This window comes from Tiliqua scincoides, chromosome 11, assembly GCF_035046505.1.
Source record: "Tiliqua scincoides isolate rTilSci1 chromosome 11, rTilSci1.hap2, whole genome shotgun sequence".
NCBI classification, from domain to species: Eukaryota; Metazoa; Chordata; class Lepidosauria; order Squamata; family Scincidae; genus Tiliqua; species Tiliqua scincoides.
In genome coordinates, this window is record NC_089831.1 from 24671350 (window position 1) to 24691060 (window position 19711).

The 19711-nt window shown below is 44.7% G+C and overlaps 1 protein-coding gene across 2 annotated transcripts in view; it reads left to right on the forward strand.

Moving 5' to 3' along the window:
• The first annotated feature begins 9411 nt into the window (after window positions 1-9411).
• The window catches only part of SIK2 (salt inducible kinase 2), a 67213-nt gene continuing 56913 nt past the window's right edge, over window positions 9412-19711 (forward strand). For both annotated transcript variants that reach the window (XM_066639380.1, XM_066639381.1), the window contains exon 1: window positions 9412-9666. In XM_066639380.1, the coding sequence (XP_066495477.1) occupies window positions 9478-9666 (189 nt within the window). In that variant the 5' untranslated portion in view covers window positions 9412-9477. The remainder of the gene's footprint in view (window positions 9667-19711) is intronic.

The window sequence follows — 19711 nt, forward strand, 5'->3', positions numbered from 1 at the left end:
AGAATTCCCTGTCCAAAATATGAGAGTTAGCTTGTGGAGCAGTTGAGGCTTGGGGATGGACTAGATACACTTTGAGGCACCTTCCAGTTTCATGATCAAATAAACACTGGTGTAAAGTCATGGAACAGTCACAAGCCATCACCTTGATTTCAGTTCCTCACATTGTCTTGGACATGGGTATTGCACTGTCACAGTGTTTCTCTTGTGCACGTATGAATGCAATCTTATGTGTCATTTATCAGTGGAATAAACTTGCTTTGCTGGAGGGCAGCGTGCTGGAAAATATCACATTTGATATTAAGGCAATAAGTATTCCTTATCATTTTACTGTAGCCACTTCAGGATTCAGTCCACTAGATCTTGAAGCATGTTTCTTTTGCAGCATACGTGAGGATGGATGTTGCAGCACAAAAGCTTTGGGTGCTCAAAGCCAGTGCACTTGTGGGTTGGTTCACATGTACACATATATCTGTGCAGGGTTGACCTATCCATGAGACCAACTGAGCCCCTCACCTGAGATGGCAGATTGAGTGGTGCTCCTACCTCTATTCACCCACTCACTTCTACTGTCCTTCCCACTTCCTACACTGGAAGAAGAAGGGGGGATGGAGTAGAATAGGATGTATAGAGGAAAGGAGAGCACAGCAATAGAGGTAGAGTGTCCTTTTTCCAGACCTGGGAGTAGGAGGAGCAGAGGCTGGCACACCAGGTTAGAAGAGGCTGCATTTAGTTTGCCATCCCAAGCACCAGGAGACCATGAGCTGACTCTGCCTTTGGGAATTCTTTTCACTTACAGGTCCAATGCCTATGAAGCAAAGAGATTTCCGGAAGCTATCATAAGGCTCAGGGACCCAATCTGGTATGTTTATGTTAGCGGAAGCCTTGGTTAGTTTGACTCCCTACAGTTCCTTCCTGTAGCCAATGCTGGGTATTCACAGTCTACATCTCTGCCTGCCTCCTCTCAGATGGTCAGTTCAAGACCAATTGTGGGTTGGGTCTGGGCCATAACTTAATCAGTGAACACTCACTGCTGAACTTGTCAACTGCCTCTGTTGAACAGCATTGCATTTCATCTGTGATAGCTCATTTTCTACATGGGAGCCAACCCTTAATGCTTCAGTGAGCAAGAGATTAATATGCATGTGTGAATCAACCCTGTGTTGTGTTATAGACTTTAAGATTCTAACATAGCTTCCCATAATCAGTGGTGTTGCTAGGCGGTGTGGGGGTGCAGGGCACACTGGGTGATGTGCACAGGAAGGTGATGCCACTACTGGCCAAAATTTTTAAAATCTTGATATTTTCGAATAATACCATCTAGTAATATATCATTTGATGTGTAATTTCATGCATAATGCAATGAAGCAAACCATGTTGAAATATCTCTATTCTATCAAAGATTATAGCCAAAAAAACCCATTGGGATGGGGCAATAGTGCATCACCACACCCACTGCCTGGGGCATTGCCCCACCCACAGCATGGGAGGAGGTCTATCAGGGGGGTGATATGCTGGCCTTCTGTACCAGGTGATGCAAACCCTAGTGACGCCACTGCCCATAATATACATAAACTCTTAACTGCAAAGGCAGGCAGACATCAGAACAGCCAGAAGAAATGTGGGGAATGCCTGTTGCACAACTGTGGGGCTAGAAAGTACTTTCTTCCCCCTCTTTTGAGGGAAAAAAGATAACTAATTGTCTATCTCCAGTCTCAATCTCTACATGCACCCAGCAGCCCAATAATTCCTTCCAAGTGTCTGAACCCTCATCATCATTAATGCCATATTTGACAGTTTATTTCCTTTTGCATCAAAGAGAGTTAAACCGCAAGATCAAATTAAAACCAAATACCCAGAAGCCACCAGGAAGCCAAGGCATGCTGGATCCTTCAGAAGAATGTGTGCTGTTTGGGAGCAAAACAACCACAAAAAGTGAATGCAGGATGTTGCTATGAGCTAATTTGGCCAGCACAAACACTGCATGCAACTGGCTTTCTGGAAACAGAGTTCCTTCCCTTTGCAACTATTGCAATGTCTTGCCAGTGGCCTTTGCTTGCCTGCCTGTTGGCCAAGTAAGGGCTCTGCCTTTCCCAACTAGCTGTCTTGAGAAATGCCTACCAACCGGGTCCTGCAAGGAGCAAAATTCTTTGGAAAACTAAGACCATATGCAAAGAAGGATTGGGAGCCAGACAAATGACTTACAAGGAGTCTGAATGATGCTAAGCAACGGCTGCCAAATGGTACCAGGGAGGTGGTAGCCCGTTGAGCAGTGAGAGCCCTTGGCTGCTTCCCAAACTTTAAAACTGTGCATTTCACTAAGTGGTTAGCAACATTTGCTTTTTTGGTTGTTACTGTGTTATTTTTTAAATCCTTCTTGACAAAATTTCTTTCCAGGATCATCTGTTACTACTTTAGAAAAACAGGAAACGAGAACTGCGCTGGTGAAAACTGTAGCCTCAGCCTTTGTTTGCCTTATTATTCACTTTCAGTGTGGGGTGGCTGCCTTTTGTTAGACAGCACTGTCTGTGGAGAGATCAACTCAGCCATTTCACACAACCACTTCTACACGATGGTTCTGTGACAAGGTGTGTGGTACACAGCTACCATGGGTTGCATTTTTCAGTGTGCAGAAGCAGCCTTGTGAATGCTCTGACTAAACTCAATATTACACTGATGGAAAACTTGTCATTATGTCTGGTGGGAGAAAGAGGAGAGAGAAGGTCTGCATATTATCGGGACCTTTAGCAGCAGTGTTTGGGGAGGAATTTGCCCTTCCATTCAAGTGTGTTTCAGCTTGCTGCTGTTTTAATTTGCCTCATAGGTATTTTTAAATGGTGTTATTTATTTTACTCAGAAGTAAGCCAATTATGTTCAGTAAGACTTAGGGCCCTATCCTATTTAACCTTCCAGCACTGATGCAGCCATGCCAACAGGGCATGCTCTGCATCCTGCAGTGTGGGGGCAATCACAGAGGCCTCCTCAAGATAAGGAAACATTTTGTCTCTTGCCTTGGAGCTGTATTGCATTGATGCTGGAACATTGGATAGAACTGCGCCCTGTGGCTGTAATCCTATCTTACTCACTGGAAACAAACTACTCATAGGATTCAGTGCCAGACTGATTCAGTTTCAGTTCTGAGTTCCTTTCTCTTGGGCACATTATAGGGTGACCAAGAGAATGCGACCAAGAGCTCGCTTTATTTGCATGTGCACACACTGTTCAATTATAATACATATTTGTCTCATGACAACTCCCCCCACCCCTGGTCCCTATTGTGTCATAATATATTACAATAAGGTGGGGGGAGTTGTCATGAGACTGATATTATGAGGATAAGTTAAGGGAGATGAGGAAGTTAAGGGGGATGAGGGAACAGTAAGAAGGATGTAAGGATAGAGCAGGGTGATTCAGGAAAAGATCTGAGGAAAAAACAGGACATGAAAAGGGGAGATATCCGTTCAGCTAGTAAAGCAGGGTGCCTGTTCCAGGCATAAGGAACAATATGACAAAATACATGGAGAGTGGGAGGGAAGGAAGGTGACGTAGACTGAGAGAATAAGCTGGAGCAGAAGAGAGAGTTTCCATGGTAAAATAAACTGCCACACCAGTCAGGTAAAGATGAAGCCTTCAGTATGCAGGTGCAAATTCAATGTATACGTAAATTCAGTGCATAGCAACTGTGCCATCTTTCCTTTCTAAATAGGGATTATTGGGTGGTGTTGTGGTGCTTCACACTTCTGTGTAAAAGAAATAGGGGGTGTCCTCATGTTTGTGTTATGTGTGTTCTTTGGAGCCTGTGCTCCAAAGAACACGTGTTCTTTACTAAGAAGATGTGAAGAACATGGAACACAGAGGAAAAATGTGTATCACTAGAGGGCGCCTATGTTTCATATTTGATATTGTGGGTCCATTATCTGACCATTTCCTGAGTATTTTGGGAAGGTCATACGCTTGACTGTTGAAGTATTTTGCAGTACTTTGGTCTGTTTGCAAAAAGAAAGTTCACTGTGGCATTAATGCCACCAGAGGAAAGGAAGACTGTATTATTATTTTTTTGCCTTTTCTGTCACTGAAAGCTGTTGCAGGCATAATTTGATCCTACTTGCTTTCTGAATTGAACTTCCCTACAATAGCAAAAAGGGGGACACAAACACAGTTCAAGGGTCTACTGGTTTGATAAATTATTGCAGGTGCCTACGATAAGCATGAACAGAAGGACATCAGACTGAATCAGATGCTTCTAAAAATTGTGCACGAAGCTGGGGGGGGGGCGGACTACTGCATGAACTTCTCCGAGTCATTTTGGTAGCATGAAAGAATAATTACAGATGAATGCCTTGCATGAATGAAACACCACAGTGATCCATGAGAAGGGATAATGAATGGGTTTGTGAACCGTCTGGATTGTAGCATATTATACCCTGATAGGAACTATTCTTAGCTTGCACTTGCTTACATCAACCATCTCAGAGGGTGGAAGGCTGACTAATTCTGCTCAGCAGTTCCTCATCCACTGGAACCTTTTGCAGCGAATAAATCTGGAAGGCAGCAATGCCACTGTTAGCCATAACAGAATAAGTCACTGCTACAAAAAATGTCCAAATTAAACATTATCCAGCATGGGGTATTCACGTATTTGTAAGATTATTTGAGCCTCATGACCTCTGGCTTTCTCATTTGTGGGTCTCTTTCACCAGTGTGTGCTTTTTTTGTCTTGCGTTGTTCAGCACTGAGAGGGAGATACAAGAGATGGCATTTTAACAAAGTATAGGCAGACCACCAGGGAAGGGAGGCAGGAAGGGAGGCCGTGTGCAGAAGCTATGTGAGAATCAATCATTCAGCCCATTGTATAGCCCAGCCAACATGCAGCAACAACTGGGCATACCACGAGACTAACTCTCAGCTTGGCACTTACAAACTATGCAACCACCTAGTAGCAAAGCCCAAAAGGCAGCCCTTGTTTCCAGCACTGGACTGGCTTGGGGACATGTCAGATGCAGTGCTCAAGGAGTAAAAACAGCTGCCAGTCCTATGATCAGAGAACTGTGAAGCTGACCCAAGAAACCAGAAGTTCTGGCAACTACCACAGGTCAGAACTGTTGCCACAGCTGGGAGCACTGAACCAAGAAAGGTGGAGGGAGGGAGAGGATGAGGCTAGAGCCAAGATTGGCCCAGAGAACAATGTTTAGTTTCCAAATTCAAGGGAGGGCACAACCCATAAATCCTTTCAGCAGAATATTTACTTGGTATGTCACCTCCAATTTATATTTCAGAAAGTCCTAGCTGCCAAGTCTTCTCTGATACCTGCTTTTCCAGGAAGGGATTGACTGGTAGAATAGAGGTGGTGAAGGTAGTTGTCACCTTTAATGAAGTCTTCTCTGTGCCAAATATCCAGCATGAACTTTACTGCCTGCCCACCACTGAGTGGCTTCTTATTCCTGGGACACGTGCAAGACAAAATTCAGCCGTTGGCCAGAACTGAGTCAGCCTCATGTCAGATCTAGCTATGTAAAAAGAACGATAATGGGGATAACAAGAAAGGGTTTGCCTTCGACCCTGGTTGCTGTTTTCTTCTAATACATATAATGTTGTTTTTCCTTCTAATGATGTCTAAGCCTGAGACTTAAGACAGGCTGTGAGAGAATAATGCATGTTGGGGATCCTTCAGACTTACAGACTTAATACTACATAAACTTGGAAAAAGTCAGAAGTCTCAGCATGCAATATTATCCCATGCTTCCCATTCCCAGACTGTCTTAATCCCTTCCTTACCACCAACTCAGTTTTGCCTTATAATTAGGACTAGTTCCGCATCATCTAAGTAAGTTCATAGTCTGCCCTGTTTCCAGGAATGAATTGCTTTGGGAATCTCAGGATCAAGACTGGAGATGAAAAGTGTTGCGGCATTTACAGACTAGCTCTCTCTGTTAGGCAGTCATTTCTTTTTACCTGTGTTAAGAACTATGGTTTTCAAGGTCATAGAAACCAACAACACTCACTCTTGACCCTTCTTCTTTCTCCTTTGGTGAAGTGCCATGATCCCACTAAATGATATTTATGTTGCAGCATGGAATACAGACACAGATTACATTCTTCAAGGTTGATGTTTTCCTTCAAGCCTAACTGCTATTTTGCGTTAGACCAGGATGTTGGTCTGGGGAATTGCTTGTAACCCAACTTACGTAGCATTTATCTGAAACTCTCCTTCCTTCTTTGTTGCTACTTAGCTCCATGACTCACCCAAATCCTAAAATTATATGCTACAAAGATCCATTCATAATCTTGCTAAAGCCAATGTGTCTACTCTAGGTGATGCTGGTACGATTAGAGACTTCTGACTTTGTTATATAGGGAAACGCCAACTTCCATTGTTCATTCACTCTTTCTTTGCTGCCTTTGTGGTGATGGGTGGCACCTCCAAATCACACAGGCCATCAGCATCTTAAAAAACACCACTCGCCTACAAGAAGGACAGATGGTAACAACTGCCCATGTGTTAGAGTTTGGCTGACTTCAATCTTGTGCAGTCTCTGTTTCAGGAGACCCACTGTTATAAATTTACAAAGCAAGATGACTTGTGACTTAAGAGATCCTTCTAAGACAGCATTTCTCAACATTTGTCCCCCACTGTACCACTTTGCACAGTCTACCTATTGGAAATACCTATTGGAAGATGATGTAATTGCCAGTTACTTCCAAACTGGGAGGCTAGATGCAACATGACAAACACCAGTTGAGAGGCTCAGGGTGAATGGGAGGGCACATGAAAAGCTCACACTGGAGCTCTGCCCTCCAAGTCTCCTACTGCTGCTTGTCACATTGCATTGCGGGTCTCACTGTCAGGCAGTGTGGGTCTGGGGGTCCCACGTACACCACTGGAACTATTTCAAGTACCACTGGTGGTATGAGTACCACTGGTTGAGAAACACTGTTCTAAGAGATCTGCTGAATTAGCACAGTGGTTTTCAGACTTTCTACCTTCAGAGAACCTTCTGCAGTTCGGGGAACCCCTACAGCTCTGGCAAGGTAGAACCCCAACATGTTGCAAAGGATTGTGGAGCATGTATAGGGGAAGTCATTGTTAATGAGGAGCACTGGTCACAATGGCCAGCTTCTGAGGGGGTAGCATTGCCTTGCACATGAGCCTATTGCATGGGAAAATTGCATTACATCACCCTGCTTCTGTACATTGCACGGGAAAATAAATAATGATGGACAAACTTATCCCAAAGAATATGATGATGATGATGATGATGATGATGATGATGATGATGATGATGAACAACAACAGTATTTATATACGGCTTTCCAACAAAAAGTTCACAAACTGGTTTACAGAGAAACATCAAATAACTAATGGCCCTTTAGCCCTCTTTCTTATAGCAGAATCACTGGTAAGAAACTCAGGGTTTTCTGGAACACTGTTTGAAAGCTCCTGGTTTAAAGGGGCTCTGTGTACATGTGTTATTTATCATTCCTATTTTACAGGAGACCAGAGAGATTTTCCTTGCTCAGAACCACCCAGCTGCAGGGAATGGAGAAACTGTTCCCTTCGTGGGCTGCATCTCTGCCAACATTTGCCAAAGAAATGACTCCTCTATGCACATCTGTAAGGCATTAAGTGATGGAAGTAGCTTGTTTTATTTCAACATTATGATGGCCAAAGGAAGGGAAGAGCAAATGTCCACAGAGGATACGGACATACAGAGAACCAAATTTCCCTGCAGTGAGTTCCTCTTAGCCCATGTTGGGATAGTTACTACTGTATTATTATTCTGTATTATTTTGCCACATGGCACCATGGATGGTCAAGACCCATCAGGTGCAGAATGCATGTTGCAAAATATGAGGCAGAACATGTGGAAACACATATGGTGAAATACAGAGCCGAGCATGTAAAGTCAGCTGGAGACTGTGTGGTGAAATGTGGCAGAATGTGTGGTAAAATGTGACAGCCTTTTGGGCATTGAAGCAGAAAGGGTGGAGAAATGTGGCAGGATGTGTGGTAAAATGTGACAGCTTTTTTGGCGTTAAAGCAGAAAGGGTGATGAAGTGTGGCAGAATGTGTGGTGAAATGTGACAACATGTGGCATTGAAGCAGAAAGTATGATGAATGTGACAGAATGTGTGGTAAAGGACACAATCCTAACCCACTTTCCAGCACTGACATGAGGGCAGTGTAGCTCTGAGGTAAGGGAACAAACATTCCCTTACTTTGAGGAGGCCTCCATGAGTGCCATGCAACTTCAGGATGCAGCACACATCCCATTGGCACAGCTAAGCCAATGCTGAAAAGTTGGTTAGGATTTGGGCCAAACATGTGGCATTGAAGCAGAACATGTGGTGTTGTCACCATGTGGCACTGAAGCAGAAAGGATAGTGAATGTGGCAGAATGTGTGGCAGAGGCATACCAAGGGTTTTTAGCACCCAGGACAATGCTGTGACGTCACAACGTCGTGCAGCGTCATGACATCATTAGGGCACATGTACGTTGGAGCGCTCATGCTCGCTCTGCAGCCAGCAGCACGATTTCGCCTGACCGGCTACTGAGAGGGCGCATGCACTTCATTGGCTTCTCACGAGGAGAAGCAATTGTAGCGCATCCTCTTTGCGCCCACCCTCCAGTTGGTGCCCATGGCACAAGCTACCATGTGCAGCAGGGACGGTACGCCTCTGATGTGTGAGGGCTTGTGGTGCTGAAGCATGACATGTGGTATTGTCAACATGTGCATGACATGTGGTATTGTGGTATATGACATGTGGGAAGCATGACATGTGGTAGTTAACACGTGTGCTGAAGCATGACAAGTGGTATTGTCAACACGTGGCACTGAAGCATGACGTGGTATTGTCAACATGTGTGTTGAAACATGACATGTCAACAAGTGTGCTGAAGCATGACATGTGGTGTTATCAACATGTGGCGCTGGAGCATAGAAGGTGGTGATTGTGTCAGGACCTGTGGTGAGAAGCGCAACGTTTTGAGGGCAGAGCATGGCTAACTAGGGAAGAAGGTGTGGTGATGAACACTGCACATTTTATTTTACAGCCATGCCGGCTCCAACAGTCCCCCATGCTGGTCCCCTTTGGGGGGGGGGGATGACCAACATCCGGGGATTTAAGAGCCAACAGAGGGCCTGAGTCACTCTGAGGCCAACGAACATTGGCTCGCGCAGGGGCTGATGGGTATTTCGTGGCTTTTGGCGGGAACGGCCCCTAGCATTAGGAAGGGGGGAAGGGCGGCGAGGGGCCGGCCGTTGGAACGTCCGGCCGCGGCTGGCTCCGGTTGCCGTGGCGACGCGCGCCCCCACCCTCGCGGATGACGCGCGCGCTGACGCGCGGGTGGGCGGGGCCGCGAGGGGGCGGGGTCCGGGGAGGCTGAGCTCGGTGGCTCAGTCGCCCGGGAGGGAGGTAGGAAGCGTACGGGACGGGACGTCCGCGGCGGAGGAGCGGGCGCGGGGAGCCGCCCGGGCAGCATGGTGATGGCCGAGCCCCGGCGGCTTCCCCCGGCTGCGCTGCTCCTGCAGCCCCCGCCGGCGGCGACGATGATGGCCCGCGGAGGGCCGGGCCCCGTCCGCGTCGGCTTCTACGAGATCGAGGGCACGCTGGGCAAGGGCAACTTCGCCGTGGTCAAGCTGGGCCGGCACCGCATCACGCGCAGCGAGGTGGGTGGGCGAGCGCGCCGCACGCGTGTCTGCGTAACGTGTGAACGGGCGCGCGCCTGTTCCCCGCGTCCCTGTAGGCAACATGCTTCTTTCAAGGACGTGGGGGGCGCGCCGCGTGTGGACACGCGTGTTTGGGTGGAGGCCGTCCCCCTGCAGGCAAGGGGGAAGCTTCTCCCCCCCCCATCCAGGTGTGATCTCAACTCAGGCTGCAGTCCTATACACACTTTCCTGGGAGTAAGCCCCATAGAACACAGTGGGACTTACCTCTGAGTAGACATGCATAGGCTTGTCCCCTCAGGCTCCCCAAATTAGGGGATTCCACACACGTACCCCCTCTGTCATTCCCACAATATTCATACCCCCCAGGCACACGCCCCCCTCATTCCCACTGACTGTGGGGAGCTGTGCCAAGGGTGGCATTCCAGCCCCCTTTGCACTGCTCCCCTGTTGTCTGTGGGAATGGGGGGGGCATGTGTCTGGGGGTGTGTGAATATTGGAGGCGGTGTGTGGAATCCCCTAATTTGGGAAGCCTCAGTTGAGAAGGGTGGTAGGTGTGCCGCCTCTCCTTTCCCCCTTGCCAAAAGCATCCCAGCCAAAGTCGTGCAGGAAGGAGTGGGGGGCTCACATCCACCCACCCACCCCTGCCACGTCCATCCTTCCACAGGGAAGAGGAGGCTATGACTTTTGGAGGGGGGGAATGATGTGGTCTCCCATCAGTGATGCTTCTCTCTCCATTCAGAGGTAGGGGGTTATGTGCAGGCACCTTACTGCACAGGTGGCCCTCCTTGCGGAGCAGGGCTTTGTTTCTGGAAATGAGGAAGCTCTTCCACAGGTAGGCAGAGGGGAGTGAGGGGTCCACACTCCCTACTCTGCAAGGGAAAAGAGCCTTGACTTAGCAAGGGGCTACCTGCACCAGTGTGGAAAAGCACCTATGCAAAAATGGAGTCCTTCTGGACGGAAGGAGTCTGTTGGCAGGAGAAGGTGCTCCTACCCTTGAGAGGAAAACCAGCAAGACCATGAATGTGCCAGCAGAAGGATCCTCTTGTCCGCCCTCTCATGGGGGTAACTCCAGCATGCATAAATGAGGCAGCACTGAGGCTGCTAAGGCAGCCGAATGTGACTCTGGGGAAAATGTGTGGTGATCTTGACCATAAATGAAATGTCATCTTCTTCCAGTGGGCCTCTTGGAGGACATGATGACCTGAAAGGTGACCCTGAGAAAGAGGGATGGTGACCAGGAAAGGATATGTTTAAGGAAGGAGATCCTTGTCCACCACCGCACTGTTATAACCAGGAAACTGGTTGCATGCCTACACTGAAGGGGGTGCCTCATGTGGTGGCTTTCCATAGAATGCTGGGATAGAAATGTCAGCCCCAGAAGCCCTGTTCAAAACTGGAGCATCACATTATGGAAGCATGAGTCTATCAGACAGCAAAGGCTGAGCATTGGAATGAGAGGGGTGATGCACAATGATGTCCTACCACTGCACAGTGATGTCCTATCACCGCAGGCTTTGAAATGGATAATGCTATCCCAGAGTGGGTAATCAGCTTCTAGAAGAAGAAAAGTGGAGTTGGCTCCCTTTTTAAAAGGGGAAAAGCCGCTGAATGGAGCTCTTTGGAAAGTGGTGTGTGGCATCCAGCAGGGAGGGCTTTTGGAATTCAGAAAGTCTCACAAAATGGGGAGCATGGCACCCAGAGAGTGATAGTTGTGGGAGAAATTTAAGGAAGAAGTATGTGGTGGGGGGGAGGGGTCTGGCCTTTCTGAAATGGGAGCTTGTGCTCCAAAAGGATAGGGCCATGATGAATTTGGAAACAAAGTGATCTCTTTGAAAACAGAACAGTAACTTTAAGGACTGAGGTTGACAGAGTGGCCATCAGAAAGCCAGACTTGACATCTTGGGTGGGTAGTGAGAGAGGGATTATTTTCTTCTCCTTCAAAAGGATTTATAGTCAGCAAAGAGGGGAAGAACTAGAGAAACGAATGTATTGCAATCTTTGTCATCTGTAATGGGGGATGTCATCCAAGATGGTGAGGTCTGTTGGAGACTTAGCAGTGGGGGCGGAGGGCAGAATGGTAGTGTCATTCTCACTCTCCCAAAAAGGCAGGTACTCAGATTAATTCATGGGACCTAAAACAGCAGGGTTCAATGGCACCTTACAGACACATCTATTTCAGCGTAAACTTTTGTAAGCTTTGGTGCAAGATCCATTTATGTTTTTAAAAATGCCATTAAAAAATTCCAGAGATTGTAGCAAGGTCAGGTGTGTGTCTGAGCAAGCTGACCAGAATGAAGCCTGGATCTAAGGAAGGCCTCTCTTAACACTTGGAAAGATGGTCTAGTTGCCTCTGCCTTGTGCCTTTAGAATCTTGCACTCTTCTGGGATGGCGTAAGGCTTTGGTGCCTTTTGCCTTTCCTGGCTTTTGTCCTTGTAGCCTTCAACACTGTAATTTCCTTTCCAATAAATGGGAGTGAGACAGGGACACATCACTTGCTTTGTCTCTTTTTTTTCTTAGAAATGGCAAATGAGGCTAAGCAGCTAGTCTCAGCTTGGCTTTATCTGGTCAACTGCCTGTTTTTCTTCAGCCTGTGGAGTTTGCTTATTTAGGGAAGAAGAGGAATTGAGATGTGACTTATTTTCCTCCCAAAGCAAATCAAGCTGCCAGACCTTGGAAAAACTTTTGCTCCTAGCAAGGGGTAGTGGTGCAGACACCCCTGGCATCATGCCCCAGGCCTTATCTGTGGGCACACATTGGAAGAGGTGGGGTGGGGGAACCATAGTGCCAATTCAGTTGTCATTTTCTTTTCAGTTGATAGTAGCTGTGGAGCTAGACATTATTTGACTTGCTACAAATGATTTAAGTCCAATCTGAAAGTGTCAAACTGTTAATTCATTTTGGAGACATCACAAAACTGACTATTTCTCCTGACCTGAAATTGGTTTAAAGAAGGATGATTCAATTCTACCTCCCAACCATATGAATCATCCTGTCTGAGAACTAAATTAAGGCCATAGGAGCCTCTTTGGATGCAAGCTACGCATTAAATGCAGCACGAGTCTCAGACAAAAAAGCAGAAAGTACATGTAATTACAGTTTATTGGGTAAATGACTAGTTGGTTGAGTATTAAATGAATGATTGAAGCATTTTTTTTGTGTGGGATTATATGTTTCAGATACTTGAATATGTTGATTTCTATTTAAGCACCTGGTACGTTTTCTTGTTCATGGAGATTATCTTCCTGGCTGATTTTATCGAGCTTTGTATTCCTTGATCCTTGTTCTGCTATGATTTTTTTCGAGATCCTGAACAAGAATGAGAAACTCATTAAACACAAAACTAGCAATGGCTGTATTAGATGTGTGTATAGGTTAGAAACAGGACTGAAAATTGGAGGAGTATTTTTCCCCCTTGGTCACCTAATGAAACTGTCAAGAAAACAAATTCACATGGGATGGTATTCTAGAAATTACATTTTGAGTGATGGTTGAATTATTATTATTATTATTCCAAGGATTCTCCTTTTCTGATTGCTGTTAAAAACCTAATGTGCCCAAAAGTTGTGCTTTGTACTTCAACTTGTAAGTGACCAACTCCTCTTCTGGGTCTTGTGTGCAGATGTGAAGTTGTCAGTCCCTGCTGAGAACAGTGAGAAATCATAGAACTGATAACTTACCTTGCTTTTGCGCAATTGATTAACCATTTTGAGTGCTTCGTGATATTTATATGAAGTTCTCCTCATAATTATCTTTACTAATAACACATAGATTTTGTACCAGTGTTGTACCAAGCCCTGTACAAAACCTAGAAATTGCACATCCTCTGATCATCGCATCTGCAGGAAGTAGATACCACAGGGATAGGTGAGAGACCAGAGATTGATTCTGTGTTTTCTTTCGTTGTTGGACATGTTTAACAGTTTAACAGTGTAAAATGCATAAAAATACACATTTTTCTTAAAGCTTCCATGTCACTTAAGAGGCTCATAAATTCAAACTGTTCACTGCCTTGGCAAGCTTTGTATGTCCTGTTCCAGTATGGAATAAGAAGTTCACCTCTCTTGCTGCTGCCAAGGTGGAAGGGCTTTACTTTTGTGGGTCATCATGGTGATAATTTTCAGTGTCACTTTCTTGTTCCTCACTCAGCTTTCTATTTATATTCTTTGTTCCGTATTTTGAAAATCTAATCGAATGGAACTTGATCATAGCCATACTAGGAGGTCTGTCCAAAACAAAGTTATGTAAATCTTGTTGTTGTCCTTAGTCTTGTTTTTTGCACACGCTAGCGCACTCTCTCTCTCTCGGCCTTGCATCTGATGTCCACAGCAAAAGAATGATATTAATCTTGGGGTGGAAACATCATTGATGAGATAAGGGAAGGCTTGGATGATGAGGTGGAGGGTTCTCATTACCATAATTATTGTTGCTAGTAGCAAGGGAGTCATTGAATTTTTGGTGTACACCTGCTTAAAGTAGCACAGGGCTCCTTTAGTATTGCTGCCTTGTACACGCAGGTTTGGATTTGCAGATCCGGTTTGTGCTTGTGCTTGGGGGTGTGAGTGAGTGAGTGTGATGGATTCACTGCTTCACCTGCAGCACCCTGAGCCCTATTGTAAGCTACCCTAGAAGGTCTCCTGACCTTCTGGAGGGATTATGCCAAGCGAGAGGCTGCTGGGGGGTGTTTGGCTGGGATTGGTTCAGTTGGTTGAGATGAAATGGTTCTACTTGGTGCCACCTGGCTTTTAGAGGAGATGGCAACCAGAGCTTTGTTGTAGAAACTTCTGGCAGTAATTTTTTTGCATGTCTTATCTCTGAGTTAGATACTTGATAAAATAGACCTTGCAGAGTAATGCAAGATATTGCTTAGTCTGTGTCAGCATGAAACAAATTTTTGAACCATGCTGCAAAGGGATTTGTCAAAGTCTTGTTTTCTTGCTCCATCTTTTAGGTTTCTTTTTTTGTATGACTGTCAGGATAGCATGCTGTGCAGTCTCTGGTTTTCCTACAGTGTGTGCTTGTACAAGTTTGTTGTGCTGCCCCAAACAGTTTTCGCATCACTTCAAGTTGACTTGGCATCAGAAATACAGGTTATGTAGCTTATGCATCCCTTTCTCTGGAGGGAAATCGGAGGTCATGAGCACATAGTTGTGATATAGCTCCTTGATAAAAATGGAATGTTGAGCAAGAGCAGTTTGGGACTGTGGAGCTTTTAGATTTTCTTTTTGGTATCATGTATGCTTTTCTGTAGTGCACTTGCATGCTGTACAAGGAATGTACCAATTCCCCTGTCCCAAACTGGCGTGTCACAGGGGAAGTGGGTTCATTGCTATTGGCACAGTTTGGACAAGAGATTAATGGGGGTTGTGTCATTCTCTCCTCCCCTTCCAACAGTGCTGCTTTCTGAATATGCCCTTGAAATTGGACTCAGTATGAATGACATGCTGTTTATTATATAATTAAGAATGTAGAATTTGTCTGCCAAATGAAAATGATTGCATTTGTCTAGTATCCCGATGGATAGTGGACACTACTTAATGCTTTGACGTGGATTACATTTTTCCTCTTGTAATTTGTAAGAGACTTGGGGACTTTTGGGATATGGCACAGAGGTATTTTGTAGTTAACAGCATTACAGTTGCAGAGATGTTGTTGTTGTTGTTGTTGTTGTTAACTAGGTATTTATATACCGCCTTTCTGGTCATCGGATTACTCCTCTGACTTCATTCAAGGTGGTTTACATAGGCAGGCGTTTCTAAATCCCTCAGGGGGATTTTTACAATCATAGAGGTTCTCTCTTTCAAGAACCAACCATCAGATACATTCAAACAACAGATACAAAAGCGACATTCCTTGGTCTGTTTCTGCAAGGAGAACACATTTTAAAATGGATGGAAAATAGTTTGGACGAAGCTGCTATAGTAATTCAGTTGACAGACTTCGGTGAAAGGAAGGATTTAGAGAGCTAAGATGGTGCTTTCGATGACATTACGTGTTAACAGTGGTAAATTCTTTCTAGATCTAAGGGCAGGCTGCCGTGGTCTGAGTACCCAGTTCTGTGTCCCTCAGCTCAGGCATAAAACCACAGAAATTATGCTTTGTAACTTATGCTACTTATATTGAGACTGGAAACTTGTTATCAGTAATATCTAGAAGTGTTTCTCAAAGGAACCCTGAAATGTACTAGAATGCAGGCTGGGTTCAGATGTACTATGAGAGCATGATTTGTTTAGTAAACCATGGTTTTGTGTTTTGACTGAACCAAACCATGGCTTGTTTGGGGCCAGAAAACTACAATCTAAACTCGTGGTTTGTAGCCGATTTGCAAGCCACAGTTAACTCGGTCTTATGTCTAAATTCACAAACTCGGCCCCAAGAGGCTACTGTACCATGGCAACAGATGACCTTATGAAACTGAATCCTGACTGGAAACAAAAGCAGACAAGAAGCAATGAACCCATAGTTGGTTTGTCTACATTTAGAAGCTCAGACCAGGGTTTAAATTATGATTATGCTTATGTCTGCATTATGAACCTAGCCAGTGTGAAAACTGAACATGAGCAGACAGTTGAAATGTGTAGCTGGTTTTTAGAAAATATTTCTTTCCCCCATTGGTGGCAGAGTTTCCGTAAAGGATTATTTGACAGTGAGGGCTTAGGGCTACAACAGACTTTCTGGAAGGAACGTCTTTGGAAAGCTAGGTTGAATTCCAAAGCGCTTCGATTTTGAATGGAAGCTTCTTTTTCAGATTTCAGAAATTATGTGGAAGTCAGTGAAGCTGACTTCCTTGGGTTTACTCTGAAACATATGACTTACTGAGAACTGGATTTCTTGGAACTACATAGCTTGCAGACCTTCAGATGAAATACAGTAATTTATTTCGTCATTGTTTGGAGAGGTTATACTGCTAGCAGATATCCGCAGTAGAGCGGAAGAGGGAGTAGCAGAGAGCTGAATTAACACTATGAAACTGGAGCCAAGCTTCACAAGCAAAACTGCTAATGCCTTTTTAAAAATATGATCTCCCTTTTGGAGTGTTCTTGTTGGAATTTTTTTGTGACCTCGACCCAGAGATGTTACTGCAAGCTATGAACCAAATGGCAAGCCACACGTGAATCCTGGGCAATGAAGGGTATTGTCATTTAAAGTATTGTTTGAACAAATAACTGGAACCCAACTGCATTATATTTGGCAGAAGCAGAGCTGTGATCTCCCAAGTCCTTGTGTGCTTCCTTGTTACTGAAGCAATCTCAACCCCTGTTGAAATGCTCTAAACTTGGGAGAGTTTAAAAAGTAGTTTGGTAATTCAGGTAGGGCGTTGCGGGTGCTGGAGCAAAAACTGAAGTTCTGTCATGCATACACTTTGCTGATCTGGATAGAGGTCATAACTGCTGGTTGCTTCTTCAGTTGTTGTGGAATGTACCCTTCTACTTATGTTAGTCAACAACTTGCTTTAGATGTTTCAAGCCACTTAGTGGTACTGTTTCCCATCAATCCAGTTCAGAGGAGTTAAACTGACTAAAAAGATATCCCTTATTAGGCAACACAATTTTAAAAAAATGTTTAATATAGATCCTTCTTAAAACCACAGATGGCTGGCACTCTTTTGATAGAGTCATTCTCCCTTCATAGGAGAGAATGCTTCTTTTAAGATGGGGTGTGCCACAATATACAGCTGTATCATCTAATAAAAGTGCCTTGGGAGAAAAAGTCATATGCAGATATAATCAATTAACCCATTTGCTTAATAAACAGATTTCTTTTAATTGGGTGCCAGCCTTACATGTTAGGATTTTTTAAAGAAATATATCCTTTTTATAGTTTGACGATGCCAAATCTCCTTTGTATTGTGTAAGGCTTAGAAATAAGTTCTCCACTTCTGAACGAGATGATTGTATCTGCTGAAATGCTTCTGTGAAACACTTATAAATATGGAAGATGTTAATTGTGCCAGGATCTGTTTTCCTTATAGACAGGAGCTGTTTCAAAACAGTCAGCAAATGACTGAGCTGGCTGTCCGAGTTCTGCCTGGTTTGCAATCACTTTGAAGTCACTGCTGCTCTGCCACCCTGGTTTAATGCCCAATGGAGGATTAACTGCCATGATTATGAATAAAAAATAATGCCTTAGGATTGTGACACAGTTGTTGGCAACCTTCAGTCTCGAAAGACTGTGGTATATTGTGACACAGATGTGTCTGCTGTCCCCAAATCCCTTGCAGTGGCTTAACTTCACTGGAGCAAGGGTGTTTAGAATTGTAGTTGCATGCGTCGTTTATTCAGGTCGGGCTGAATGAATTGATGGAGTGGCAGTTTTGCTTGAGCAAAATACACATAAGAACAGCCCCACTGGATCAGGCCATAGGCCCATCTAGTCCAGCTTCCTGTATCTCACAGTGGCCCACCAAATGCCCCAGGGAGCACACCAGATAACAAGAGACCTCATCCTGGTGCCCTCCCTTGCATCTGGCCTTCTGACATAGTCCATTTCTAAAATCACATACCATAGAACCCCCAGAGAACTGTGTGACTGTAGTATTGTTATGCTGGTCCCCTTGTACTTTTGTCAAACAGGCTCTTCTGGATCTTGTGACTGGAAAGCAGTGGCTTCACTGTCACTGTGGGAAGAGGTCACGTACAAGTACTAGTAGTTGCTGGTGTGAGGAAGTAGTGTGCATAGGTGGTGAGAGCCTTCAGGTTCTAGCTTAGTACTTTTGATTAATGGATCTTTAGTAGCAAGCCCAAAAAAAGAGCTGTTTGGAATCTAAAGCAGGAGTAGCCTCCAAAAGATATATCTACCCGGCCAACAGTGATCCTAAAAAAGAAATTCAAGTTTGTAATTCTATGTAAGGCTTACAGTGTAAGCACATCAAGGGGAGAAGCTTCCTTTGAGTGTCATTCTCTGCACTGTGCCCATCTTTTTGTACTAGCTCCGTGGCCCAATCTGGAGCTTTGCAAATGTGTATTGAATTAACATGAATTCTTACTAGTGATAGGCTTCATGTCTAGCCCCTATGCAGAAGAAGGTTGCTGGCCTTTGATATAAAGGAACCAGCAACTTGATGGCACTGGTTTTAGCTTATTTGTTTTTTATCTTTATCTCCAAGGAGCTCAAGACAGTGTGTGTGCTGCTCCTCGCTCTCTTGTCCTTAAGCAAACTTGTAGGTAGATTAAGCTGAGGTACAGTGACCTTCCCACTGATCCTTTGTCTCTCTCTCTCTCTCCATATGAACTACTTCAGAACAGTTTGTGTTTTATGGGGGACAAGGCATTCCCTAGTACTCTGCGTTACAGAGATGCAAAGTGTCTGAAGTGGATAAGAGCATCTACCTTATTCTATTTCTAGTTAGTTGGTGTTGATGTGTTCTCGTGATTCAGCTGGTTTTTCCACTTCTTAAAAGCAATTGAGATCTTAATGATATATTGTGACACTTTCACAGGTTGGTTATCTATGGGGTAAACAAAGAAACTGTGGCTTTTCTTTTAAAAAAGAGTATTAACTTTCACTTTTCTTGAGTGCCTGCGTAATCTTGCATAGTGAGAACTGAAGCCCTTGAAGATGTAATCCAAGACACACGTACCTGAGAAATAAGCCTTATTGAACTTCGTAGAGCTTGCCTCTGAGTAGACATGCACAGGATTGCTCTGAAAGCAGCTGATTTGCATGTTCAGAACCTTATGCTCTGAATGTGCTGGCACTGAAGTTTGAATTAACACCCATGCAGAGGAAGATACCACTCTCCATTCCTTTAGACCCACAAATGGTTCACCTTCAGTGTTTCTTTTGATAATGAGTCGCTGAACGTGCTGTGAATTTAAAGGTTCATTTCTGTGGAACTCTATTCATTGGCATACTGAAAAGGAAGTGATCCCTCCTCTGAGCTGGTTCCTATTGCATGGAGAGCCTGGATCAGAAAAATTTAACAGCAAAATCATGAGGTTGTGAAAGATCTTGGTTCCTTTTTTAGCCTAAGTCCTGCACTGAGTTTGGACTTGGTCTACTCCAGTTATGACCTGTATGAGGAGACGCCATATTCTCATGTTTCCT